The sequence below is a fragment of the Nycticebus coucang genome, chromosome 8 (assembly GCF_027406575.1).
Source record: "Nycticebus coucang isolate mNycCou1 chromosome 8, mNycCou1.pri, whole genome shotgun sequence".
In the NCBI taxonomy this organism is placed as follows: domain Eukaryota; kingdom Metazoa; phylum Chordata; class Mammalia; order Primates; family Lorisidae; genus Nycticebus; species Nycticebus coucang.
Window position 1 is genome coordinate 6707961 of NC_069787.1, and position 22677 is coordinate 6730637.

The 22677-nt window shown below is 47.2% G+C and overlaps 2 protein-coding genes and 1 non-coding gene across 9 annotated transcripts in view; 2 read left to right on the forward strand and 1 right to left on the reverse strand.

Annotated features, from left to right (window-relative positions):
• Positions 1-2478: 2478 nt before the first annotated feature.
• RPL32 (ribosomal protein L32) lies at positions 2479-9545 on the forward strand. Of its 6 annotated transcripts, none has more exons than XM_053599188.1 (5): positions 2508-2549; positions 3600-3722; positions 3847-3947; positions 5089-5270; positions 9363-9545. In XM_053599188.1, the coding sequence occupies exons 3-5, from the start codon at positions 3852-3854 to the stop codon at positions 9490-9492; spliced, it is 408 nt and encodes a 135-aa protein (XP_053455163.1). In that variant the 5' UTR covers positions 2508-2549; positions 3600-3722; positions 3847-3851; the 3' UTR covers positions 9493-9545. The 6 variants fall into 6 exon arrangements, with proteins under 6 accessions (XP_053455162.1, XP_053455163.1, XP_053455167.1 ...); XM_053599192.1 differs by lacking the exon at positions 9363-9545 and adding an exon at positions 8940-9042; XM_053599189.1 differs by lacking the exon at positions 2508-2549 and adding an exon at positions 2562-2767.
• Positions 3644-3783, forward strand: LOC128593020 (small nucleolar RNA SNORA7). Its single transcript, XR_008382206.1, has one exon. It is a non-coding gene; the product is annotated as a small nucleolar RNA SNORA7 (small nucleolar RNA).
• Positions 9546-11806: 2261 nt separating the features above from the next.
• The window catches only part of CAND2 (cullin associated and neddylation dissociated 2 (putative)), a 36092-nt gene continuing 25221 nt past the window's right edge, over positions 11807-22677 (reverse strand). The window contains exons 11-15 of one of the 2 annotated variants that reach the window (XM_053599193.1): positions 22082-22177; positions 18142-18311; positions 16824-16988; positions 16117-16224; positions 11807-12904 (exon numbers count right to left, since the gene is read on the reverse strand). In XM_053599193.1, coding sequence (XP_053455168.1) covers positions 12677-12904; positions 16117-16224; positions 16824-16988; positions 18142-18311; positions 22082-22177 — 767 coding nt within the window. In that variant the 3' untranslated portion in view covers positions 11807-12676. The remainder of the gene's footprint in view (positions 12905-16116; positions 16225-16823; positions 16989-18141; positions 18312-22081; positions 22178-22677) is intronic. The other variant, XM_053599194.1, reaches the window with a different exon arrangement.

A 22677-nucleotide genomic window follows, 5' to 3' on the forward strand; every position in this document is an offset into this window, starting at 1 on the left:
GGTAATACAGCAGGCACATTCCCTGGGATGTTGACAGGGATGCCTGAATGGCACCTCTAGCTTCTTGTCCCAGGACCTCAGGGCCCACGGGGAAGCAGCAGGCAACGTAGGTACCCCTGTGCCCTCCTCTGTGCCACTGGGTATTGCTCCCAAATCTCTTAGGTCTTTGGAAACTGAAGGCATGCTGTCTGGTTCCTGGGCCTTCTCCCTTATTTACCCACTAAGCCCATCAAGACCTTTTCCTTTGTGTCTCCTATCATGTGTGCTGCCATTAGCAACATGCTTCCTCACTCTGCACCTGTCTGACTACACATAGCCTGTAGGAGCAGCGTGACTCATGAGGTGTGGCACAGCCACAGACGCACAGGGTTCTACTAACTTTGCCACTTGCCAACGGTGGGACCTCAGACAAGACACTTCTAGTCTCCTCCAACCTCCTTTCACTGCCATAATCTCACCATAGAGTTGTCAACATACCCTTCTCACCTCTCATTCAGTAACCACATAATCCAATTTGGCTTTTGTCCCCATCTTCTGTCCCCTGGAACTGCTGTCAAGATCACCAGTGACATTTGTATTGTGTTTCAGTTGTGGAATCAAGGGTTTTTTATTTATTTATTTTTTTTGTAGAGATAGAGTCTCACTTTATGGCCCTCGGTAGAGTGCCGTGGCCTCACACATCTCACAGCAACCTCCAACTCCTGGGCTTCAGCGATTCTCTTGCCTCAGCCTCCCGAGCAGCTGGGACTACAGGCGCCCGCCACAATGCCCGGCTATTTTTTTGGTTGCAGTTTGGCCGGGGCCGGGTTTGAACCCGTCACCCTCGGTATATGGGGCCGACGCCCTACCGACTGAGCCACAGGCACTGCCCGGGTTTTTTATTTATATTGAAATTTGAATTTTTTTTTTTTCAGACAGAGTCTCACTTTATTGCCCTCAGTAAAGTGCCGTAGCATCACAGCTCACAGCAAGCTCAAACTCTTGGGCTTAAGCAAGTCTCTTGCTTCAGCCTCCCAAGTAGCTGTGACTACAGGCACCCACCACAACCCCCGTCTATTTGTTGTTGTTGTTGTTGCAGTTGTTATTGTTTTAGCAGGCCCAGGCTGAATTTGAATCCACCAGCCGGGTGTATGTGGCCGGCCCTTAACCACTGAGCAATGTGTATCAAGCCTGAAATTTGATTTTCACTTTAATATTTTTTTTTCTTGAGATAGAGTCTCACTTTGTCACCTTCAGTAGAGTGCTATATCATCATAGCTCACAGCAATATCAAACTCCTGGGCTCAAGCAAGCCTCTTGCCTCAGCCTCCTGAGTAGTTAGGAGGACAGGTGTCTGCCACAATACCCAGCTAGTTTTTCTATTTTTAGCAGATATGGGGTCTCATTCTTGCTCAGGCTGGTCTCCAACTCCTGAGCTCAAGCAATCCAACAGCCTCAGCCTCCCAGAGTGCTAGAATTACAGGTGAGCCACTGTTCCCTTTTGATTTTCACCTTAATCTTAAAAACAAAAGTTAAGCAAAACAGATCAAGAACCGCTATTTTTTTTTTTGAGACAGAGTCTCCCTACCTCACACTCATAGCGCTGTGACGTCACACTCAGTAGAGCTGTGGTGTCACAGCTCATAGCAACCTCAAACTCTTGGGCTTAAGCGATTCTCTTGCCTCAGCCTCCCAAGTAGCTGGGACTACAGGCGCCCGCCACAACGCCTGGCTATTTTTAGAGACAAGGTCTCACTCTGGCTCAGGCTGGTCTGGACTCCTGAGCTCAAGCAATCCACCTGCCTCGGCCTCCCAAGAGCTGGGAGGCGTGAGCCACTGCGCCCGGTTTAAGAACAACTGTTTTAAAAACCAGTTTAGCCTCAAGGTTTGAAGTGTGGAGAGTGGAGTCAAATCTCCAGAATACACTTTCCACATATGTAAAATGGAGAGAAAAATAGAACTTTCTTACAGAATTGTGATAAGTCTAGTAAATCCCGTTGAACGTTAGCTGTTACAGTCTCATCACTATTTACTGTATAAATTTCCATTATTAGGAAGTCTAGGGTGGCTCCTGTGGCTCAAGGGGTAGGGTGCCGGTCCCATATACCGAGGGTGGTGGGTTTAAACCCAGCCCTGGCCAAAACCTGCAAAAAAAAAAAAAAAAAGGAGGTCTATGTTTTGTTTCCTCCTGCCCACTAAGAGGCGCACTTCAGGTAGCAGAAAGGCGGACGGAAATAGTCCAAAAGCTGTGGCTTCAATTTCTGGCGGAAGTAGCCTCCCACCCCGCCAGGTCTTAGCCAAGAAAGAAATCCAAATTTCTGTGTAGACCCAAAGGCGTGCAAAATTTCAGCTTTATTCTTAGATATTAATGTCGAATAAGACACAGGTATATTCAGTATTTTTGCAGCATTATCTCTCTTGCTTGTCTTTATTTTCTTTAAAGGACCCGGAGCTGGAAATGCTCTTTTCCCTGCCAGGACCGTAGTGGTTGCTTCCCATCAGCCTTTGCGTGCCACCTTCCACTCTCTTCCTCGGCGCTACCTACGGAGGTGGCTGCCATCTCTTATTCGGTGAGTCTTAATCGTTAACCATCCGCATTTGTGCGGTCTCCATCGGGCCTCTTTGCCTGCCCTGGTGAAGAAGCCTCTCCTTTCGCGAGGTTGCCTATATGGGTTTTGTCGTTGTCGGCTTGCTGGAGCGTGTACAGGAATAGCAAAGCGGCCCGGAGGGTGAAGGGGCTTTGCCTACCGAGGCCGTTTGCTCTCCTGCGCAGGCCGCGTGGGGCCAGGTTAGTCAGAGCTGCAGGCAGTTTGATCTCTAGCGGTGCGGGGTGCTAGCTGGGGCCAGACTGCAGGGATCCCCCGTGCCGTGAAACAAGAGGTGTCGTGGTTTGACAGCTTTCAGCTCGAGTGCCTGGGTCACTGTGCTCACCAATGCCCACGAGTATTTCATTGCCTTATCCCGACGCTCTTTCTTTTCGTTCCTGGCTATCAGACTGCTGCTGTGGAACCGCCAAAAAAAAAAAAAAGTTACGGGGCCGGTTTTGTCAGTTAACAGAAATTCTGGCAGTGAGTTAGGATCTCTGGGTATATGAAGTTGAAAACGGCTCCCTTGCCTTCATAGTTCCAGGGGGCAGTCGTTTGTTCATTGGATGTGTGGTTCGTTGCGTGCATACTGTGTGCCACACAGAAAAAGTAGGTTGAGTGCCGGGAATAGAACAAAGAGGGTGCTGCAACAGAAAAATGATGAGTATCTGGGAAGACTACGTTGGGGAAGGTACACGTTGGTTCTTGAAGCTCTCCAGGTAGAGCAGTAAGTTTAAAGTTTTACAGATTTTGTAAGTACGTCATAATTTGCATATACTGTGTTTTGGCGGTATTGCAGAGCAGCAACCTAGGGGAACTATTAAGTTTTTCTTTAATAAACGCTTACTTCCTGACTGTCACTGTGCAAGCTTTCGGCATGCAGTGTCAACCCCATTTTATAGGAGGGAAAACTAACTCAGGTTCAAGTGCATCGGCGGGGGTCTGTGCAACTAAATTGACTGGGTGTTGGGACACTTAGTGGGGTGGGATTTACTGTCTTTTGGCAAGCTGAGAAGGTTTTGGGGTCTGTTTTAGGTTAGCTGTGGGCATTCTTTCTTGGTCTCTAAGAGATGACCCCTGACCTCCTGGGATCGCATCTGGAGAGCCTCTAGTGTTCTGCCAGCTTCGGAAGCAGGAGGGAAAGCGAGCCTAGCAGAGGTACCCATTCCATTCCCAGCTTGTTCTGTAGCTGGTGATTGGAAGACACTCTGCAACAACAGCTCTGGCCAGGAAAGCCGCCTTCCAGGATTTCTCTTTAACTGGGTCTGCTTCTTTCTTAAAGGCATCATGGCCGCCCTCAGACCTCTTGTGAAGCCAAAGATCGTCAAAAAGAGGACCAAGAAGTTTATCCGGCACCAGTCAGATCGATATGTCAAAATTAAGGTATATCGTCTTGGGATGAGAATGGGTGTTGGGGTGAAGAAAGGCATTCCTAACAGGCTATCAGGTTCCTGACATCACCTCGTTGGAGGATTATCTTTGGCAGATGAACGGGTTTGTGGTTGGTGGAAGAGCTCTGTAGACAGCCAGGTTTCCCTGAATGTGCCTTACTGGTACCTCAGTGCTTTTTTATTTAAAAAAAAAAAAAAAACAAGCTGAGTCTCACTCTTTTGCCCCATGTTAGAGTGCTGTGGCGTCATCGTGCCTCACAGCAACCTCAAAACTGCAGGGCTCAAGGGAATCCTTGTCTTAGCCTCCCAGTAGCTGGGACAACAGGTAGGCACTACCATGCGGTTTTTAGAGTCTGAATCTCACCCTTGCTCCGGCTGGTCTTGAACTCCTGAGCTCAAGGGATCCACCCACCTCAGCCTCCCTGAGTGCTAGGATTACAGGTGTGAGCCTCCACACCCGGCCTAAAGTGACACTTAAATGCAGAGGTATACTTGCTTTTTTAATGTGTTTAGAGGGGTTTGTATTTCTATTGTGTTTTTCAGGTGGCCTTATGACATTAGGGGAGGTAGATGATCCTTATTTTATAGACGAGAAAACTCGTCATCACATCCCATCAGAATCTTATTCACTTGCTTCAGAGTGTGAGAGTGTGTGTCTCTACTTCTGGTGGCTAAATCCTGGAGTTACTGTTTTCTTTTTTCCCATCAGAAAAGCATATAAAATAGTGAACATGAGGTGTAGTGGTTCCCTCCTGTAATCCCAGCACTTTGGAAGGCTTAAGTGGGAGCTCAGGAATTAGAAACCAGCCTGAACGAGAACAAGACCCAGTGCCTAAATAAGGTCAGCTGTATGTCATGGCATATTAGCTGTAGTCCCAGGTATTCGGGAGGCTCAAGCAGGAGGATTACTGGAGACCACAAGTTTGAGGTTGCAGTGAGCTATGACGATGCAACTGCACTCTTAACTAGAACAACAGAGTGCGACTCTGTCTCGAAAAAACAATAGTGAAGTTCTGTTACACAAAGACAACTATTATTTGGCATATTTCCTTTGTGTTTGCTGCTTTTTTCCTCCCCAGAAGGAAGAGCTGGCAGTCTGCACAGGCACTAACCCAGCTGTATATTTCTTTTAGCGTAACTGGCGGAAACCCAGAGGTATTGACAATAGGGTTCGGAGAAGATTCAAGGGCCAGATATTGATGCCTAACATTGGTTACGGGAGCAACAAGAAAACAAAGCATATGCTGCCCAGTGGTTTCCGGAAGTTTCTCGTCCACAACGTCAAGGAGCTGGAAGTGCTGCTGATGTGCAACAAGTGAGTTGGTCCCACCTCTGGGTTTAGGGTCAGAAGTCTGTTCCTATGTGAACACTTCTGACTGGAGTTGGAGATCTCTGGGATGCTTTTGGAATAGTTGTACATTCTCTGAGGAAATTCGAAGTTGTTAAGTCGTTTTCTTTTCTTTTTTTTTTTTTTTAGACAGAATCTCGCTTTGTTGCCCTCAGTAGAGTGCTGTAGTGTCACAGCTCACAGCAACCTCAAACTGTTGGGCTTAAGAGATTCTCTTGCCTCAGCCTCTCAAGTAGTTGGGACTATAGGCGCCCGCCACACATGTAGCTATTTTTTGTTGCAGTCATCATCGTCGTTTGGCTGGCCCAGGCTGGGTTTGAACCCGTCAGCCTCGGTGTATGTGGCTGGCGCCGTAACCATTGTGCCACGGGCACCAATCCTGAAGTCATTTTCTTACAGGGGTTCAAAGAATGCTTGTTGGGGATTCAAGGTGTTTCCTTTGCTGGAGAGGTTTTGTTCTCTTGTGTAGAGATCTAAGACTAGAAGAAGGGCCTTTGGTTGACCCTGCAATATCTTTTTGGCAGTAATTTCCAGGATGTTGCTTTATTTGGGGTAGGGCCAAGATCAAACGTAGCCTCAGACCTTAGAGGGTACTTTACTCTGCTGTGGTAAGGGGCAGCTCCAGAATGCCATAGGAACCGAGGAGCTGCTACCTGACTGTGGCAGGAGGCTTTGAGAGCCAGGTGAACCAGGTGGAGAAAGCAGAGGAAGACTTTGCAGGCAGAGAGAATACTTACAAAAAGGTGTAGGATGGAAGAGTGTGTGGAGGGTACACAGAGTTCTAGGTGTTCTGAGGATGAGTCTGGAGGGGATGGTATATTTTGGTTAAGCAGAGGGCAGTTTATTTTCTTCCCTTCCTGGTAAATGGAAGCCAAAAAGTTGGATTTTCCTAAATAAATTGGAACATGGAGAGAGCATGATTAACTGATAATGTCTATGTATGAGTGTGTTGATGAAGGTCTTTTGTCTATGGTGGTGGTAGACACAGTAAAAAAATGAACAAAGGGCGGCGCCTGTGGCTCAAGGAGTAGGGCGCCGGTCCCATATGCCGTAGGTGGCGGGTTTGAACCCGGCCCAGGCCAGCTGAACAGCTGCAGTAAAAAAATAGCCAGGCCTTGTGGCAGGCGCCTGTAGTCCCAGCTACTTGGGAGCCTGAGGCAAGAGAATCACGTAAGCCCAAGAGTTTGAGGTTACTATGAGCTGTAGGCCATGGCACTCTACTGAGGGCAACATAGTGAGACTCTCTCAAAAAAAAAAAAAAAAAAAGAACAAAATCAGTATTCTGATTCTGTTGCCTTCCAAGGTTGGAAATTTAACCAGGTGTTGAAACTCTGGAAATTTCTATAAGGAGGGATGAACAGGGCGGTGCCTGTGGCTCAACGGGGTAAGGCGCCTGTCCCATATGCCAGAGGTGGCGGGTTCAAGCCCAGCCCTGGCCAAAAACCACAAAAAAAAAAAGAAGGGATGAACATAGGAATTAATGGTGGCATTGCTTCTCGGCCTTTTGGCTAAGATCAAGTGTAGGAATTAATGGTGGATGCTAAAACTGCAGTGAGCAGGTTGTGAAAGACAGATACAGCTCAGTACCCTTGAGGTAGCCAACGTGATTATTCATTTGCAGTGCAGATGTTGCTGGCTGGTTGCCATACAGTTTTTTTTTTTTGAGACAGCCTCAAGCAGTCGCCCTGGGTAGAGTGCTGTAGCATCACAGCTCACAGCAACCTCCAACTCCTGAGCTCAAGTGATTTTCCTGCCTCTGCCTCCCAAGTAGCTGGGACTACAGGCACCCGCCACAATGCCTGGCTAATTTTTGGTTATAGCCATTGTTGTTTGGTGGGCCCAGGCTGGATTTGAACCTGCCAGCTCAGATATATGTGGCTGGCGCCTTAGTCACTTGAGCCACAGGCGCCGAGCCCCCATATGTTTTTAAGAGCAGTTTAGCAGTGTTTTTAAGATCCATAGAAATACTCTGTATCTCTGATCTTTGATCTATAAGCTCCATTTTAGAACGTTTGGCCTTAAAGAATTGAAAAAGCAATGAAACTATAAAACTGGTCATTGCAGGGCCGGTGCCTGTGGCTCAAGGAGTAGGGCGCCAGTCCTATATGCCAGAGGTGGCGGGTTCAAACCCAGCCCCAGCAAAAAAAACCCTGGTCATTGCAGCAATAACCAATTGGGAACAATGGAAGATATAATTAGCGAATGGTAGAGTAAATGGAATGTTGTGTCCATTCAAAGTGATGGGCGTGTGGGCAGTACAGGAAGATGCCCAAGTAGGGAGATGCGTTTTAAGTGGTAGGTACATTCTGTCCTTACTAAGCAGATACCAAGGATGAGGGGGTTTTGGATAAGAAAATCAATTGAAAAGTGTAATGCAGCCTAAATCTTAACAGAAATATTTTAAAATACAGCCACTTTGAATTTAAGTGGACTTACATATAAAACAAATTCTTTGGATTTGGTCCCCTGTCTTGTTAAGGTTATTTTCCTGCAGATTAAAGAACTGTATGCTTGGCAGTGCCCATAGCTCAGTGGGTAGGGCACCAGCCACATACACCGAGGCTGGCAGGTTCGAACCAAGTCCTAGCCAGCTAAAACACCAATGACAACTGCAACAAAAAGAAAAATAGCCGAGCGTTGTGGTGAGCACCTGTAGTCCAGCTACTTGGGAGGCTAAGGCAAGAGAATCGCTTAAGCCCATGAGTTGAAGGTCGTTGTGAACTGTGATGCCACGGCACTCTACGGAGGGCAACATGTGAGACTCCATCACAAAAAAAAAAAGAAAAAACTGTATGCTAATTGCCTCAATCACAGTCCTGCTTCTTTTTTTTTTTTCCTGAGACAGTCTCACTTTGTCACCCTTGGTAGAGTGCTATCTCTTAAGCCCAGGAGTTCAAAGCTGCTGTGAGCTGTGATGCGACAGCACTCTACTGAGGGCAACATGTGAGACTCTGTCTCAAAAAAAAAAACAAAAAAACTGTATACTAGTTGCCTCATCACAGTCCTGCTTCATCTTTTTTGTTTCTGAGACAGAGTCTCATTTTGTCACCCTTGGTAGAGTGCTATGGTGTCACAGCTCACAGCAGCCTTAAACTCCTGGGCTTAAGCGATTCTCTTGCCTCAGCCTCCCAAGTGGGGACTACAGGTGCCTGCCATAACACCTGGCTATTTTTATTTTATTTATGTATTTATTTTTTATTAAATCATAGCTGTGTACATCAATGCCCGGCTACTTTTAGAGGCAAGGTCTCACTCTGGCTCAAGCTGGTCTTGAACCTGTCAGCTCAGGCTCCCAAGTGCTGGGATTACAGGTGTGAGCCACTGCACCTGGCCCGACAGTCCTGTTTCTGTGTGCTGAAGTTGCTTCAGAGGTGAAATGTCTGTTCTTAACACATTGTTTGGACGGTTTCATAAATCACTTTACGGAGATGTCCTCGTTAGGCTAATAAGTTATCAAACTGGGGTGTGGCATTAACTGCCCTTTAAAAAGTTGTAAGGAGTCAGCACTGCCTAGCACACACACCAGCTACTCAGGAAAGAGGTATTGCATTCAAATTGAATTATATCCTCAGCAGTCAAGCTGGGAGCCCTTGGCTCATTTCAGACAGTTGGATTCTACTCTTGGACTCTTTGCAGAGAGTTCCAAAACTTCATGGGCAAGGCCATGCACCCCAAGACTGAGGGAGAACCTGGAGTGTGAGCCTGGCTTCATCCTGACCCCATCTGTCACTTGCTGTGACTTAGGAATTCACTTCCTGTATGGGCCTGTTTCCTTATTTGTAAAGTGGGGGTAATGTCTGGATTGGAAGGCTGCTGTGAAGATTAAATGAGAATGGACAAAGTGCTTTGTAAATGGAAGCCTTGTCACTGCAAGAGCCTCACTACTGCCACCATGGAGCCAGGGGAGTTGGGGTGTGGGGTGTCATTGCAGCAGCTATTTACCAAGCAGCCCTCTTTGCATGGTGGTAAAGTGACCAAAAACCATTGCCTTCTCTGTAGAATTTTCTAAGTGTTTTCAGGGCTGTCTTGCTTCTTACAACCCACTTCATTCTCTTCCAGATCTTATTGTGCAGAGATTGCTCACAACGTTTCCTCCAAGAACCGCAAAGCCATTGTGGAAAGAGCAGCCCAGCTGGCCATCAGAGTCACCAATCCCAATGCCAGGCTGCGCAGTGAAGAAAATGAATAGACAGCTGATGTGCACATGCTATTTGTGTTTAAATAAAACCATAAATACCGCCATCTGGCATTTTCCTTCCTTTTTAGTCTTCAGACTCCTGACTTTGACAGCTTGTCACAGATTGTTCTTTTCTTGTAAAACCCTTTGGAATCTTCATTTGTAAGGGGTTTGTAAAGGACATTACATCCTTGAGCAGCGAACATTGTTGTAGATGCCCAGAGTTGGTCAAGCTTTAGTGGGGGTTGGGGAGGGGAAGATGCTTGGCTCCCACACCAAGGTAGGCTCTGACACTTGATTGAAGCAGCCTGCCACTCCCAAGCAGCAGACAAGTCTCCCTACCCTTACTTTGTAAAACTGGGTGACAGCCCACGTGGTTCTTATGGAAATTGAGATAATGTGCATGCAAATATCAATGAATTTCTTACTCCCTTAAACTTTTGTGGGATTCCTAAATAGCATATTTTAACTTCCATTCAGAACAACAATAGGACGTTGAATGAATTGCTCTTCTGTGTGATCTGCTTTGCTTTTGTCACTTTCATAGTCCTTTTCTCAGGTGCTGTTTCAGGGATAATTTTCCCAGAATGTGAAGTTGTAACTGGTCATAATTAGGCCTGTTGATTGCTACTCAGAATTTTTTTTTTTTTTTTTTTGGAGCAGAGTTTCACTTTGTACCCTCAGTAGAGTGCTATAGCATCACAGCTCACAGCAACCTCAAACTCCTGGGCTCAAATGATCCTCTTGCCTCAACCTCCCAAATAGTTGGGACTACAGGTGCCACCCCAATGCCTATTTTTAGAGAGGGGTCTCCCTATTAGGCTTGTCTTTTTTTTTTTTTTTTTTGAGACGAGTGTCACTCTGTTGCCCTCAGTAGAGTGCTGTGGCGTCACAGCTCACACAGCAACCTCCAACTCTTAGGCTTAAGCGATTCTCTTGCCTCAGCCTCCCAAATAGCTGGGCCCATAGGCATCGGCCACAACTTGGCTATTTTTTTGTTGTTGGCAGTTTAGTTGGCCGGGGCCGGGTTCAAACCTGCCACCCACCTTGTATGTGGCTGGCACCGTAACCACTGGGCGCTGAGCCAGGCATGAGCTTTTTAAGAGACGGGTTTGGCTATGTTGCCCAGGTTGGCCTTGAACTAGGCTCACGTGATCCTGACTAGCTGGGACTACAGGCACGTGCCACTGTGCACAGCTAATTTAAGAGCTAAGGTCTCAACAATTGCCCAGGCTAGGGTACTCCAAATTTAACGTAACTAAATACCCTTTTTAACTATAGTCCTAAACCCTAGATAGCTAGAATTTAGCATCACTTTCAATTATGTGGTTGTGATTCTACTTTTCCCTTTTTTTTGTTTTCAGTTTTTGGCCGAGGCCGGGTTCGAACCCACCACCTCTGGTACATGGGGCCAGTACCCTACTCCTTGAGCCACAGGCACCACCCCTTTTTTTTTTTTTGTCTACTTTTCCAATAAATGGTTAAGTAGTAGTACAGGTCACAAGGGATATGGCATGTGGTACTTGTTAGTAACAAGACAAGTGCTTATAGGATGTAACCTGATAAACCCAGCAGAAATTATTGCACGGGCCACAATAGGTAAAATACTTCTCCAGGTGTGCCAGTGTGACTCAGTATTGGCATCCCATTAGATCCGTGTTTTTCAATCTTTTTTTATCTCATGGCACACTTGAAACTAAACTGTGGCACAATTATGCTGATCAAAGAAAGGGTAAAAAAGAATTACTGTGCTTTGAACTTCTTTACAAATAATTGGTGAGCTTTAAAATTTTTTGCGCACACCGGTTGAAAATCACTGCATCTCACAGGCTATCTTGTTTAAAACCTAGTCTTACTTGTGGAGTGAAATGGTCATCTTTAGGATTTCTTTTTTTTTTTTTGCAGTTTTTGTCCGGGGCTAGATTTGAACCCACCACCGCCACCGGTATATGGGCCTGGGGCTGGGGCTGGAGTTGGCGCCCTACACTTTGAGCTACAGGCACCGCCCCATCTTTAGGATTTCTTTAAATTGACTTGGGAAGTGTATTGGAGAGTCCAGCCATTGGGGATAGGAATTATGTAGAGAAAATGATTAAAAAAGAAAAAAAAGGTAAATTTAAGATCTATTTATTTATCTGGGATATAACAGAAAATACTTTGGCCTTTCACTTTTATTTCTGTGTCTTCGATACTAAAAATTAGAAATGATATTTGAAACCTTTCTCAAAGGACAAACCAACTATTTAAGTCGAAAGTTTACTGTTTCAATTAACTAGTATTTTGAAATTCAACATTAGGTCCAAGCTAGTTCAGTTGTTTACCCCATCCATTCTCTTGCCAAAAAATACCCATAATGTCTTCTGAATTTCTGATGCATCACTGCCAATTAGAAACGAAGCATTTTCAATTTTTTTAAAATTTTATTTATTATTTGAGATAAGAGTCTCACTTGGTCACCCTTAGTAGAGTGCCATGGCATATTAGCTCATGGCAACCTCAAACTCTTGGGTTCAAGCCATCCTCTTGCCTCAGCCTCCCAGGTAGCTGGAACTACAGGCGTCCGCCACAAAGCCCAGCTATTTTTTAGAGATAGGGGGTCTCACTCTGGCTCAGGCTGGTCTCGAACCGTGAGCTCAGGCAATCCACCTGCCTTGGCCTCCCATGTTCTGGGATTACAGGCATGAACCACCACGTCTGGCCAGCATTTTCAATTTTAAAAATGTGAATAACTCACATAGCAGGCTTTTTGAGATGCCCAGTGGGGACCTAACTGTCCCACAGCCCACACCAAATGCAGTGAAGAAATGAGAGGAGGGGGTGGTGTTGCTGCCTTCTAACCTTCCGCAGCTTTGAGCACAGCCTATCTCTAAGCACTAGTTTGTGAAGCGGGGACTCCCTGTTTGAAGGGATCAGGCTATGGAGTACAGCAAGAAGAGTCACTGGAAAATCCCCTATTTCTTTGGATGACTGTCCTGAGTTAAGGGGCCCAACTTTTGGCATCCTTGCAGCTTGGCTGGGGGCCAGTGAGTTTGGGTCCCTGGAGAAGGCACTGTAGGCGCTGGCCAGGAGCAGGAGGCCCCCAGTATAATAAAGGAAGGACAAAAGTAGAGGCCTGAGGCCTATATTGGTAGGAGGGCCAGGCCTCAGGCTTGGGAAGGCTCCTTTTAAGTGAGAGCCCACCTGAGCCTGGGGAGGACTAGCTGAGCTCCATTGAGTCCATGCTGTGGGTTGAAGCAGAATCCTTCTGGATGCTTTCAAAGAGGGTGGCAAGTTCAGGGTTGGACCGGATTTGGGAAGAGAAGTCAGCCATGATGGGGCTTTTCCCCGCTTCGGGGATGGTCAGCAGGGCGGCCACTGCCCTCATGGCAGAGCGTCTCAGTTCATCTTGTTTCTCAAACTCCTGCTTCACGGAACCAGCTTTGACCTAAAGTGGGAAATGATGGAAGAAACAGCTGTTCTGTGTTGAGCCTGGCCTGCACCATGGCCTCTCATTGGTCTTGGGCTTCCTCTCTGGCCCCTGTGGTCTTCCCCACCTTAAGTCCCAGCCTGCAACTCGCCTGCTCCAAGGTCTCCAGAGTGATTTCTTCAACTCCACCTCTGGACTTTCCCACAGGCTGGTTCTCTGCCCTTCAAATCAGTTTCAGCATTTCTGAGGAACTTCTGACCAATCTAAACAGCCCACCTTTATTGTTGTGACAGGCCAGTGGTGGCTCATGCCTGTAATCCCAGCACTTTAGGAGGCCAAGTGGAAGGACTACTTGAGGCCATCAGTTCAAGACCAGCCTGGGCAACACAGTGAGACCTTATCTCAACAAGAACAACAACAACAAAATGAAAATTAGCCAGGCACAGTGGCATGCACTTGAAGACAGCTTGAGCCCAGAAGTTGAGGCTGCAGAGAGCTGTGATCATGCCACTACACTCCAGCCTGGATGACCTTGTAAGACCTTGTTTCTAAAAATAATAATAATGATACTGGGGCAGCGCCTGTGGCTCAAAGGGGTAGGGCACCGGCCCCATATGCCAGAGGTGGTGGGTTCAAACCCAGCCCCGGCCAAAAACTGCAAAAAATAAAAATAAAAAAATAATAATAATAAAATAACAATAATATTATAATAATCGTGATAATAACTAGATAGTGACAAGTACTGTATTCACTTGGTTATCTCCTCTCATGGACAGCAGGGATCCAGCCTACACTTAACCATGTGTAAAATTGGCTCTGGGCACCCTAGACTAGACTGAAAGAATGCAGAGTGACAGTCTTCTAGCAGCCTCTCAACACACTCAAGTCCCTGCTGGGCAATCCCTTCTACAGATGGAGCGGGAGAGTAAACATCCAGAACTGCCTCCCGTGTGTCTGTTCCTTACTCTCTCACCATCTTCCACGTAAACAGAAAATCTCTGTGATTCCTTCATTGCTTATGGAATAAAGTTCAAATCCCTTACACTGGGCTCTTCCCAAAGAACTCTGGGTAAGAGCTCAGCATTGGGGTTGGAAAGTCCTGGCCCCAATGGCTCTGCCTCCAGGACTTTCCAACCTCTGTGAGCCTCGTGTCCCCAACTATAAATAAGAACCTCCTCTTCACAGGGTTGCTACAAGGATTAAATGATTCAACACAGGTCTATACTCTCTTCTCTGAAATCCTTGGGGCCAGATGTGCTTGGGAATCCAGGATTCCAAAAGCCTTTTGTTCTTAGAAGGTAACACTGTGCAGATAACATTCCCAGTGGGATCTAGTACCATACCCTGTGTTCAAGTACATTATTATTTTCTCCACTAAATGTATGAAAAATATGAGGATTGTCCGTACTACAGTTGTCCTTGGTATCTGGTGCGGTAGGTTCCAGGACCCCTGAGGATACTAAAATCTGTGGACATGTACCCTCATATTAATCTGAGATAAAAATAAAATCAAATCTGTGGATGCCAAGTCCCTGTAATACAATGGCACAGCATTTGCACATAACCTAGGCACACCCTTCCATAAATGTTAAATCATTTCTAGATTACTTATAACCCCTAATACAAGGCAAATGCTATGGAAATAGTTGTTTACTGTATTGTTTTATTTGAATTTTCTAATTGTTGTACTGTTATTTGTTATTGTTCTTTTTTCAAGTACTTTCAGTCTGCAGCTGGTGGAATCTTCAGAAGTGGAACCCACAGATGTGGAGGGAATTCAAGTTCATTGTCTCATACCAGTTCAAGTCAAATTTTATTTATTTATTTATGTTGTTGAGACAGAGTCTCACTATGTCATCCTCGGTAGAGTGCCGTAGCGTCACAGCTCACAGCAACCTCAAACTCTTGGGCTTAAGAGATTCTCTTGCCTCAGCCTCCCAAGTAGCTGGGACTACAGGCACCTGCCACACAGCCTGGCTATTTTTTTGTTGCAGTTGTCATTGTTGCTTTAGCTGGCCCGGGCCAGGTTCAAACTTGCCAGCCTCGGTTTAGGTGGCTGGCGCCCTGCGCACTGACCCTATGGGTGCTGCCTCAAGTCAAGTTTTGTTGCCAAACAAGTTACTAAAAAGATTTTGGTTTTCAGACATGGTAGATTTTAGAATCATGGGCAAAACACTCATCCCAGTGCCCAGCAAGCAGCACCCTCTATGCGGCCAGATGGAGTGGGCTTTTGAGGGGCCACGGAACAAAGCTGTTCTTGCAATCTTGGTCTCCTACAAGAATGTCCTGATGTTGCAGTGCTGTACAGCTCCCCTCCTCAACTGGGACATCTCTCAATGCCATACAACTCAGAGAAAACTAGAAATGATTTGGCCATGGACACTGTCCAGAGTAATGGGCCTGTAAAACCATCAGGTTTATTTGTTTGTTTGTTTAAGACAAAGTCTCACTCTGTTGCTCTGAAAGAGCGCTGTGGCATCATAGCTCACAGCAACCTCAACTCTTGGGCTCAAGAGTTCCTCCTGAGTAGCTGGGACTACAGGCGCCCACCACAATGCTCAGCTAGTTTTTCTATTGTTAGTAGCTGGTCTTGAACTCTTGAGCTCAAGTAATCCACTTGCCTCGCCTCCCAGAGTGCTGGGATTACAGGCATGAGCCACTGCACCATCAGGTTTTTTTTGATTGACTTGATACTAAGCATATGTTAAAAATTTAGACTTATAAGGCAGGTTTCTATTACCTTTCTATTACCATTTTTTTTTTTTTTGAGACAGAGTCTCACTGTGTTGCCCCAGGCTAGAGAGCCATGGCCTTAGCCTAGCTTATAGCAACCTCAAACTCCTGAGTTCAAGTGATCCTCCTGCCTCAGCCTTTGACTCCAGCTCTGCAGTTTACTAGCTGTGTAGCCTTGGCCAGTAACAGCCTTCTGGAGACTCTGTTCCTCCGTGTCTAAAAAGAATAGCAAGTACTTCATAGGGCAAAGAGAATGACTAATGAAGCACTTCACACTCCATCTGCACCATACGTATCTTTTGTTTGTCTCAAAACTCTCATAGAAGGTTCTTTTTTTTTTAGCCAGGGCTGGGTTTGAACCCACCACCTCCAGCATACGGGGCCGGCGCCCTACTCCTTGAGCCACAGGCATGGCCCGTAGAAGGTTCTCAGTAAGCAGTAACTGAATGATCTGCCGAGGACCCAGGAGGTGGTCCAGTACCTCACAAGGGGCTTACCTTGGTGGTGCAGGTGGCCCTTAGTGGCTCAATAAGCCGGTCCACCCTCTGCAGGATGGGCGCAGGACACAGGGTAGCCAGCCTGGCGAGCATGATGAAGGTCAGCATCTGCCCAGAAGGAAGGAGACAGGGTTCTTGGTGAGATGGCACAGGGGCGAAAGGAGGAGTTGGGCCCATGAGAAAAGCAGACGCTCCCCCCACCAAGCCCAGAGCCCACGTCCAGACTGTGGTGGCTCACACCTGTAATCCCAAGCTGAAGCAGGTGGATTGCTTGAGCTCAGAAGTTCCAGACAAGGCTAAGCAAGAGCAAGACCTCATCTCTACTAAAAATAGAAAAATTAGCCTGACATGCTGGTGGGTACCTGTAGTCCCAGCTACTTCTAGCTGTTTCTGATCCTAAAAAGCTGTGAAGAATGATCCTGTACCTATAACTCAGAATGTGTGTCAGGGTCAGTGCAGAGGAAAAAGAATGAGATGAAATTACTGGGTCAAAGGGGGTGGCTGAGAATCAAAAATTTTTCTGGTTATTGCCAAACCATCTTCCAGAAAGCTTCCCCAGTTGTACGCTGCCACTAAAGGTCTTTCAGACGTGGTGTCCCTTTTTTTATCAGAGAACACAACGCAGATATTTTCATGGGGGTGCCCAGAGTAGGGAGCAAAGACAAACAAGCATGGGCCCAGTGGTGTCTGGCTGCCCCAGGTCCTACCCGGATGTCATAGTGGTCCTTCAGCCCATCCTCCACATGGTTCAGGAATTCACAGATGTCCAGCTGGCCCAGGCAGCTCTCAAGCAGCGAGTACATGCACTCAAAAGCCGCCTTGCGCACGTCCAGCCCATCGTCCACCGTGTGCTTAAAGGGCCCCATCTCCACCTACAGGAGGGGAAAAAGGACTAAAGGTTGGGCAAGGTGGCCGCAGGGTGTAAGAATGTCCTGATTCAGACCCTACATCTCTGTTCAACACTGTGTTGAACCCCACATCGTGCCTTACACTCTCAAGTCTCCAAGCCTTTGCTCAACCTGCACCACCCTTTCCCCCAGGTGATAATAGTATGAACAGTAACTGTTAAATCTACTGAGCCGACTCTGAGTGCCAGGCACCGTGCTGAGCACTTAACAAATGACATCGTACACAGGCATCACAAGGGCCTTCGGAACCATGTTATCCTAATGTTATCAAATGTTATCATAAACTAAGGCTCAGACAGGTTAACTAACTTGCCCAAAGACACACTGATACTCAGTGGCTGAACCACAATTAAAAACTCAGCCAGCCTGAGCAAGGGTGAGCTATGACATTGCCTGAGCAAGCACCTGTTGTTGCCAGGTGTTGTGAGCTATGATATAAATGCTACTCTACTGAGGATGACAAAGAAAGACTCTGTCTCACAAAAAACCCCCCAAACCCGGCTGAAGGTAGTGAGCTATTGCACTTGGTTGTTCACAGTTACAGATTGAACTCCTTGTTCTGCTCTTTCCCCCTTCTCACTACTGCACTTGACTAATCTTAAAAAAACAAACAAAAAACCCAGGTCTCAGCTAAGCCACTATAAGTTGGGGACTGTAACTGTCTACGGGCCTCTCTCTCCTTTAGGCGACCATGATGAGCTCTTGGGTGGCAGAAGACATGTCTGGGGCAACTCTGAGCACTGGCACTCTACCTCCGCGCTCATTGAACACTGCTGAATGTCAACATTAGATGAGAGCCATCGAGTGCCAGCAGCGGTTCTGAGCGCTGGCAAGACTTAATTCAATCTTTATAGCACCCTTATAGTGCAGACATGATTATTATCTCATAGTGCTCATGACTGAGGTTCAGAGAGGATTAGGCTGCCCTGGCAGGGGTCACACAGCTAGGAAGTGGCGGGCAGCACCTGACCAGGCCACGTGGCCCCAGCACTTGCAGTGCTGAGCTTTATGCTGGCCCTTGCCACAGCCCTACCAGTGAGGCATAAGAGGCACAAGCTCTTGAGTTCCCAAGGGGGGCAGCTAGACCGTCCCCAGAGCTCCTGGCCCTGCTCCTCACCTCTCGGATAAGATCCCGGCAGATCTTTGTTTCCTGGTAGAGGAGGGGCAGGATGTCGTCCAGCAGGTCCCGGACCAGCGAGGGCTTGTTGTGCACAGCTGAGTTGAAGAGAGCCAGAGTGGCCCGGCGCACATTCAGGTCTGGGTCCTGTAGGCTCTCCATGAATTCTCCTGGCAGAGGACACCAGTGAGGGTGTGAGGGGAGCATGGCCGGAACACAAACTGCCTCCCTCTCCCCTCAGTTATCTGGTGACAGTGAGCTGTGCAGAACGTGGCTGCATAGGGATGAACATGTTACAAGAATCTCCTTTGTGCCAGGAACAACAGCCCTTCAAAGTTAAGAATGTGGGCTCAAGGGCAGCCTGGCTTCCAATCCGGACTCTCCTGCTTAACTGTGGGACCTTGAACAGCTTTAATGTCATGTCTAGAAAGGGAGCTCATTTTACCTGTACTTACTCTGTAAGACTGTTTTTAATGTCTTCATGTGTAAAATGGGAGGGGGGGAGTCACACCAGTATCTACACTGTAAGTCTGTTTTTAGTTTTAATAATGTAGAAATGGGCTTGGCTCCCATAGCTCAGTGGGTAGGGCGCCGGCCACATGCTCTGGGGCTGGTGGGTTCGAACCCAGCACAGGCCTGCTAAACAAAAAAAATAGCTGGGTGTCATGGCAGGCACCTGTAGTCCCAGCTACTAGGGAGGCTGAGGCAAGAGAATCACTTGAGGCCAAGAGTTGGAGGTTGCTGTGAGCTGTGATGCCACAGCTCTCTACGGAGGGTGACAAAGTGAGACTCTATCTCAATATAAAGGAAAAAAATCTGGAAATGCATTAAAAGCACATAGCAGAATGCCCAACACAGAGGAAGGACTCTATAAATGTTAAGTTGATATCACAGATGAGGCTCCTTAAGATCAGAGAGGTAACAGAACTTAAACAGAGTCACATAGCACTTCACAAAGTATAGCTTTTGTATGTGTATAGTGCTTATGGTTTGAACGTCCCTGCCAAAACCCATGCTGAAATTGATCTTTTTTTTTTTTTTTTGTAGAGACAGAATCTCACTCTATGGCGCTCGGTAGAGTGCCGTGGCCTCACACAGCTCACAGCAACCTCCAATCCTGGGCTTAAGTGATTCTTTTGCCTCAGCCTCCCGAGTAGCTGAGACTACAGGCGCCCGCCACAACGCCCGTCTATTTTTTGGTTGCAGTTTGGCTGGGGCTGGGTTTGAACGCGCCACCCTCGGCATATGGGGCCGGTGCCTTACCGACTGAGCCACAGGCGCCGCCAACCCATGCTGAAATTTAATTGCCATTGTGATGGTATTAAGAGGTTGGGCCTTTAAGAGGCGATCAGGTCCTAAAGGTGGAGCCCTCACGAAAGGATTAATGCCCTTGTTGTCAGAGTAGGTTATCATGGGAGTGGGCTCCTGTTAAAAGGGTAAGTTCGGACCACATCTTGCCTGTTTGTTGGTCACATCTCTGGATGCCTTTGCCAGATGCTAGTACCACACTATTGAACGATGAGAAATCAATTTTTCTTCTTTATAAATTACTCAGTCTGTGGTATTCTCTTATAGGAGCAGAAAACAAACTATGACATAGTTCAGGCTTCTTACAACTGTGTTAATGTTTCATATACTTAATAAATAATTAAGGATGGGAGATCCTTACAGGGATTAAAAAAAACAAAAACCCTAACTATAATCAAGATGATCAACACAACCAAGTTATGAAGGAGAAAACCACTTCCACAATACAAGCCACTTCCAGAGTATGTTGACTAGATGATCTCTGGCTAAAGACAAAAGAACCCTACGCAAAGTTAACTTTTCACAGAGGCGAGGGTCCACAGGTCTCAGACTACTAATGAGAGCTGGCTTTCTCACCATACAAGAAGGGAGACAAGGATATGGAAAGGGGGAAGGTTCCTGTGGTGCTGGACTGCAATAGGAGGCGGCTGGTGAAATCAAGGTTTTCAAGACAGGTGGGAAGGTTGTAGAGGGAAGAAAGAATGAGGGAGAGAGAAGAAAGGAGAAGGGTAGAGTGTGTGTGTTCATACACATGTGTTTGTGTACATACATGCATACATTTCCTAGTTCTGTCTGCTGAGAGGGCCTACAAGTAGCAAGGAGCACTCCTAGGGCCCAGATCTTGGATTCTAAATACCATTCTCCATTAAAATGAATCAGAGGTCCTTGAAGAAATGGCAGATTCCAGAGCCAGTGCAAGAAAGGTTCAAGATGAATTACAGCATCTTATTGTGCCCCAAGGCAAGGATATGGTCAAAGAATGGTGGAAACACATCCACAGAACAGCTGGAAGGACTCTCAGGATCTAAATCTGAGACAACCTTGAGCATCAAGATTAAACAGAAAATAGATTATAATCCATTGAATGAGATGGGAGTCTATGAGTCTATAATAGTACAAAGAAACTGATGAATAAATAAATGGGGGAGAAGAAAAAGTTCTTCCTGAGAGTAGAATGCAAATTTATAAATATGCAAATTTTTTGTTTTCCTTTTTTTTTTTTTTTTTTTTTTTTTTTTGGTTTTTTGGCCGGGGCTGGGTTTGAACCCACCACCTCTGGCATATGGGACCGGCGCCCTACTCCTTGAGCCACAGGCACCGCCCTTGTTTTCCTTTTTATTGGGGTTGGGGAACAAAGTCTCATTCTGTCACTCTGGGTAGAGTATCATGGCGTCACAGCTCACGCAACCTCAAACTCTTGGGCTCAAGTGATCCTCTTGCCTCAGCCTCCTGAGTAGCTGGGATTATAGGTCCTCACCACAATGCTGGACTAGTTTTTCTATTTTCAGTAGAGACAGGGTTTCAGTCCTGCTCAGGCTGGTCTCAAACTCCTGAGCTGAAGCAATCCACTAGTTTTGGCCTCCCAGAGTGGTAGAATTACAGCCCTGAGCCATAGCACCTGGCCAAATATAGAAGTTATAATGAAATGGTTAACTTAATAATCATTGATTCAGGCAAGAAACAATGGACGCTAAGCCTATTGGGCAAAAAATTTGCTAAGAATTTCAAATACACTAAAGGAAAACCAAAACACCCAGAAGAGGCTGCCAGGGGTGCCAGCCAAGGGCAGCTCCATCAGGATGGAGGAATCAGGTTGGGAGCCTTGTATATGCCTACAGGGGCAGGCCAGGGATGAAGCTGCTGACCACACCGCAGTAGCTTCTGGATGTGTTCTCCAATTCAGAGTGTAGTTACTGCTGATCCTTTGAGTTCACTTACCAGTGCCCCAGCAGGTGGAGATCAGCACCCCCATTTTATAGCTGAGGATGAGATGATTTGCCCACCACACTCACACAGCCAGGAAGTGGCAGAACCAGAATTCAAACCTGAGGTTGGTGGGCTCCAGGACCTCTCTCCACTCCACTGGGCTGCCCTGCCTGGATGAGGAGGACCGAGACTCTGGCATGGCTCAGTTTAAGACTGTAGGCTCCAAGCTCTGAAGGGGGAAGGGATTTGCCTTGTCCAGGAAGAACCTGGTCCTGCAGAGGCCCAGAAGGAAAGCTTAGCCTCCTTCCAGAGAAGGCTGCCTGAGCTACTCAGGCCAGAAAGTATCCCAGACAAGGGATGATCTGGGGAGCCACTCTTCCCTGCCCAATTTTGGTGCCTCTGAGAGGCATGTGAAAGGGTGGTTTTCTATGTTTACAGAGTACTTTCTCTTCCAGTAGCCCATTGGTCTCCAAGGCAACCCTGGAAGATGCATACATTTCTTGCACCCATTTGACAGATGAAGAAAGTGAGGCTCAGAGTTGAGAAGGACATGCTGGGCTTGCCTAACAACCCTGTGGCAGCAGGGAGGCAGGGACTTTCTGTGGGGGCCAGTTGCCCTCTCAGGTCTCCAACTCCCCTTGGCTACTGTATGAGGCCGGGGGGAGGGACAGAACAGTGCTGCTGGGGGTGGGAAGCAGGTGCTCACCAATATAGCTCTTCAGGAGGGGGTCGATGGGATGGGGCTGGTCTGAGATGAGGAATTTGACTGCTGTGATGACAGTGCTCCGGGTGTGTGGCCGACCTGCAGGAGCAGAGGTAACTTAGGGGCAGGGACCATCCCAGATACTCACAGGTGGGAAGGTGTCAAGGTTCTCTCCCCTGCCTCTGTGGAGGACAGAACTGTACTCTTCCACACTCAAGGCACCACCCGCACCATCTGTTAGGAAGCTGATGCTACTATTTCCCGTGGCAGCCTTGAAGTTCCCCTAAATTCTCCCTGCTGCAGCTGAGAGGAAAAGACTACCAGTTCTTGGGAGACCATACCGCAGGATGCAAGTGGAGAACTAGCAGCCCGAGACAGTGGCCATTGAAAAATGACTTCTGCTGGATGTGGCGGCACATGCCTGTAGTCTCAGCTACTCGGGAGGCTGAGGCAGGAGGACTACTTGCATCCAGTTCTGGGCTGTGGTGTGGCTATGCCGATCAGTGTCTGCACTAAGGTCAGCATCAATATGTTGACCTCCTGGGAGTAGGGGGTAGGGGTAAGGGGGCCCACCGGGTTGCCTTAGGAGGGGTAAACAG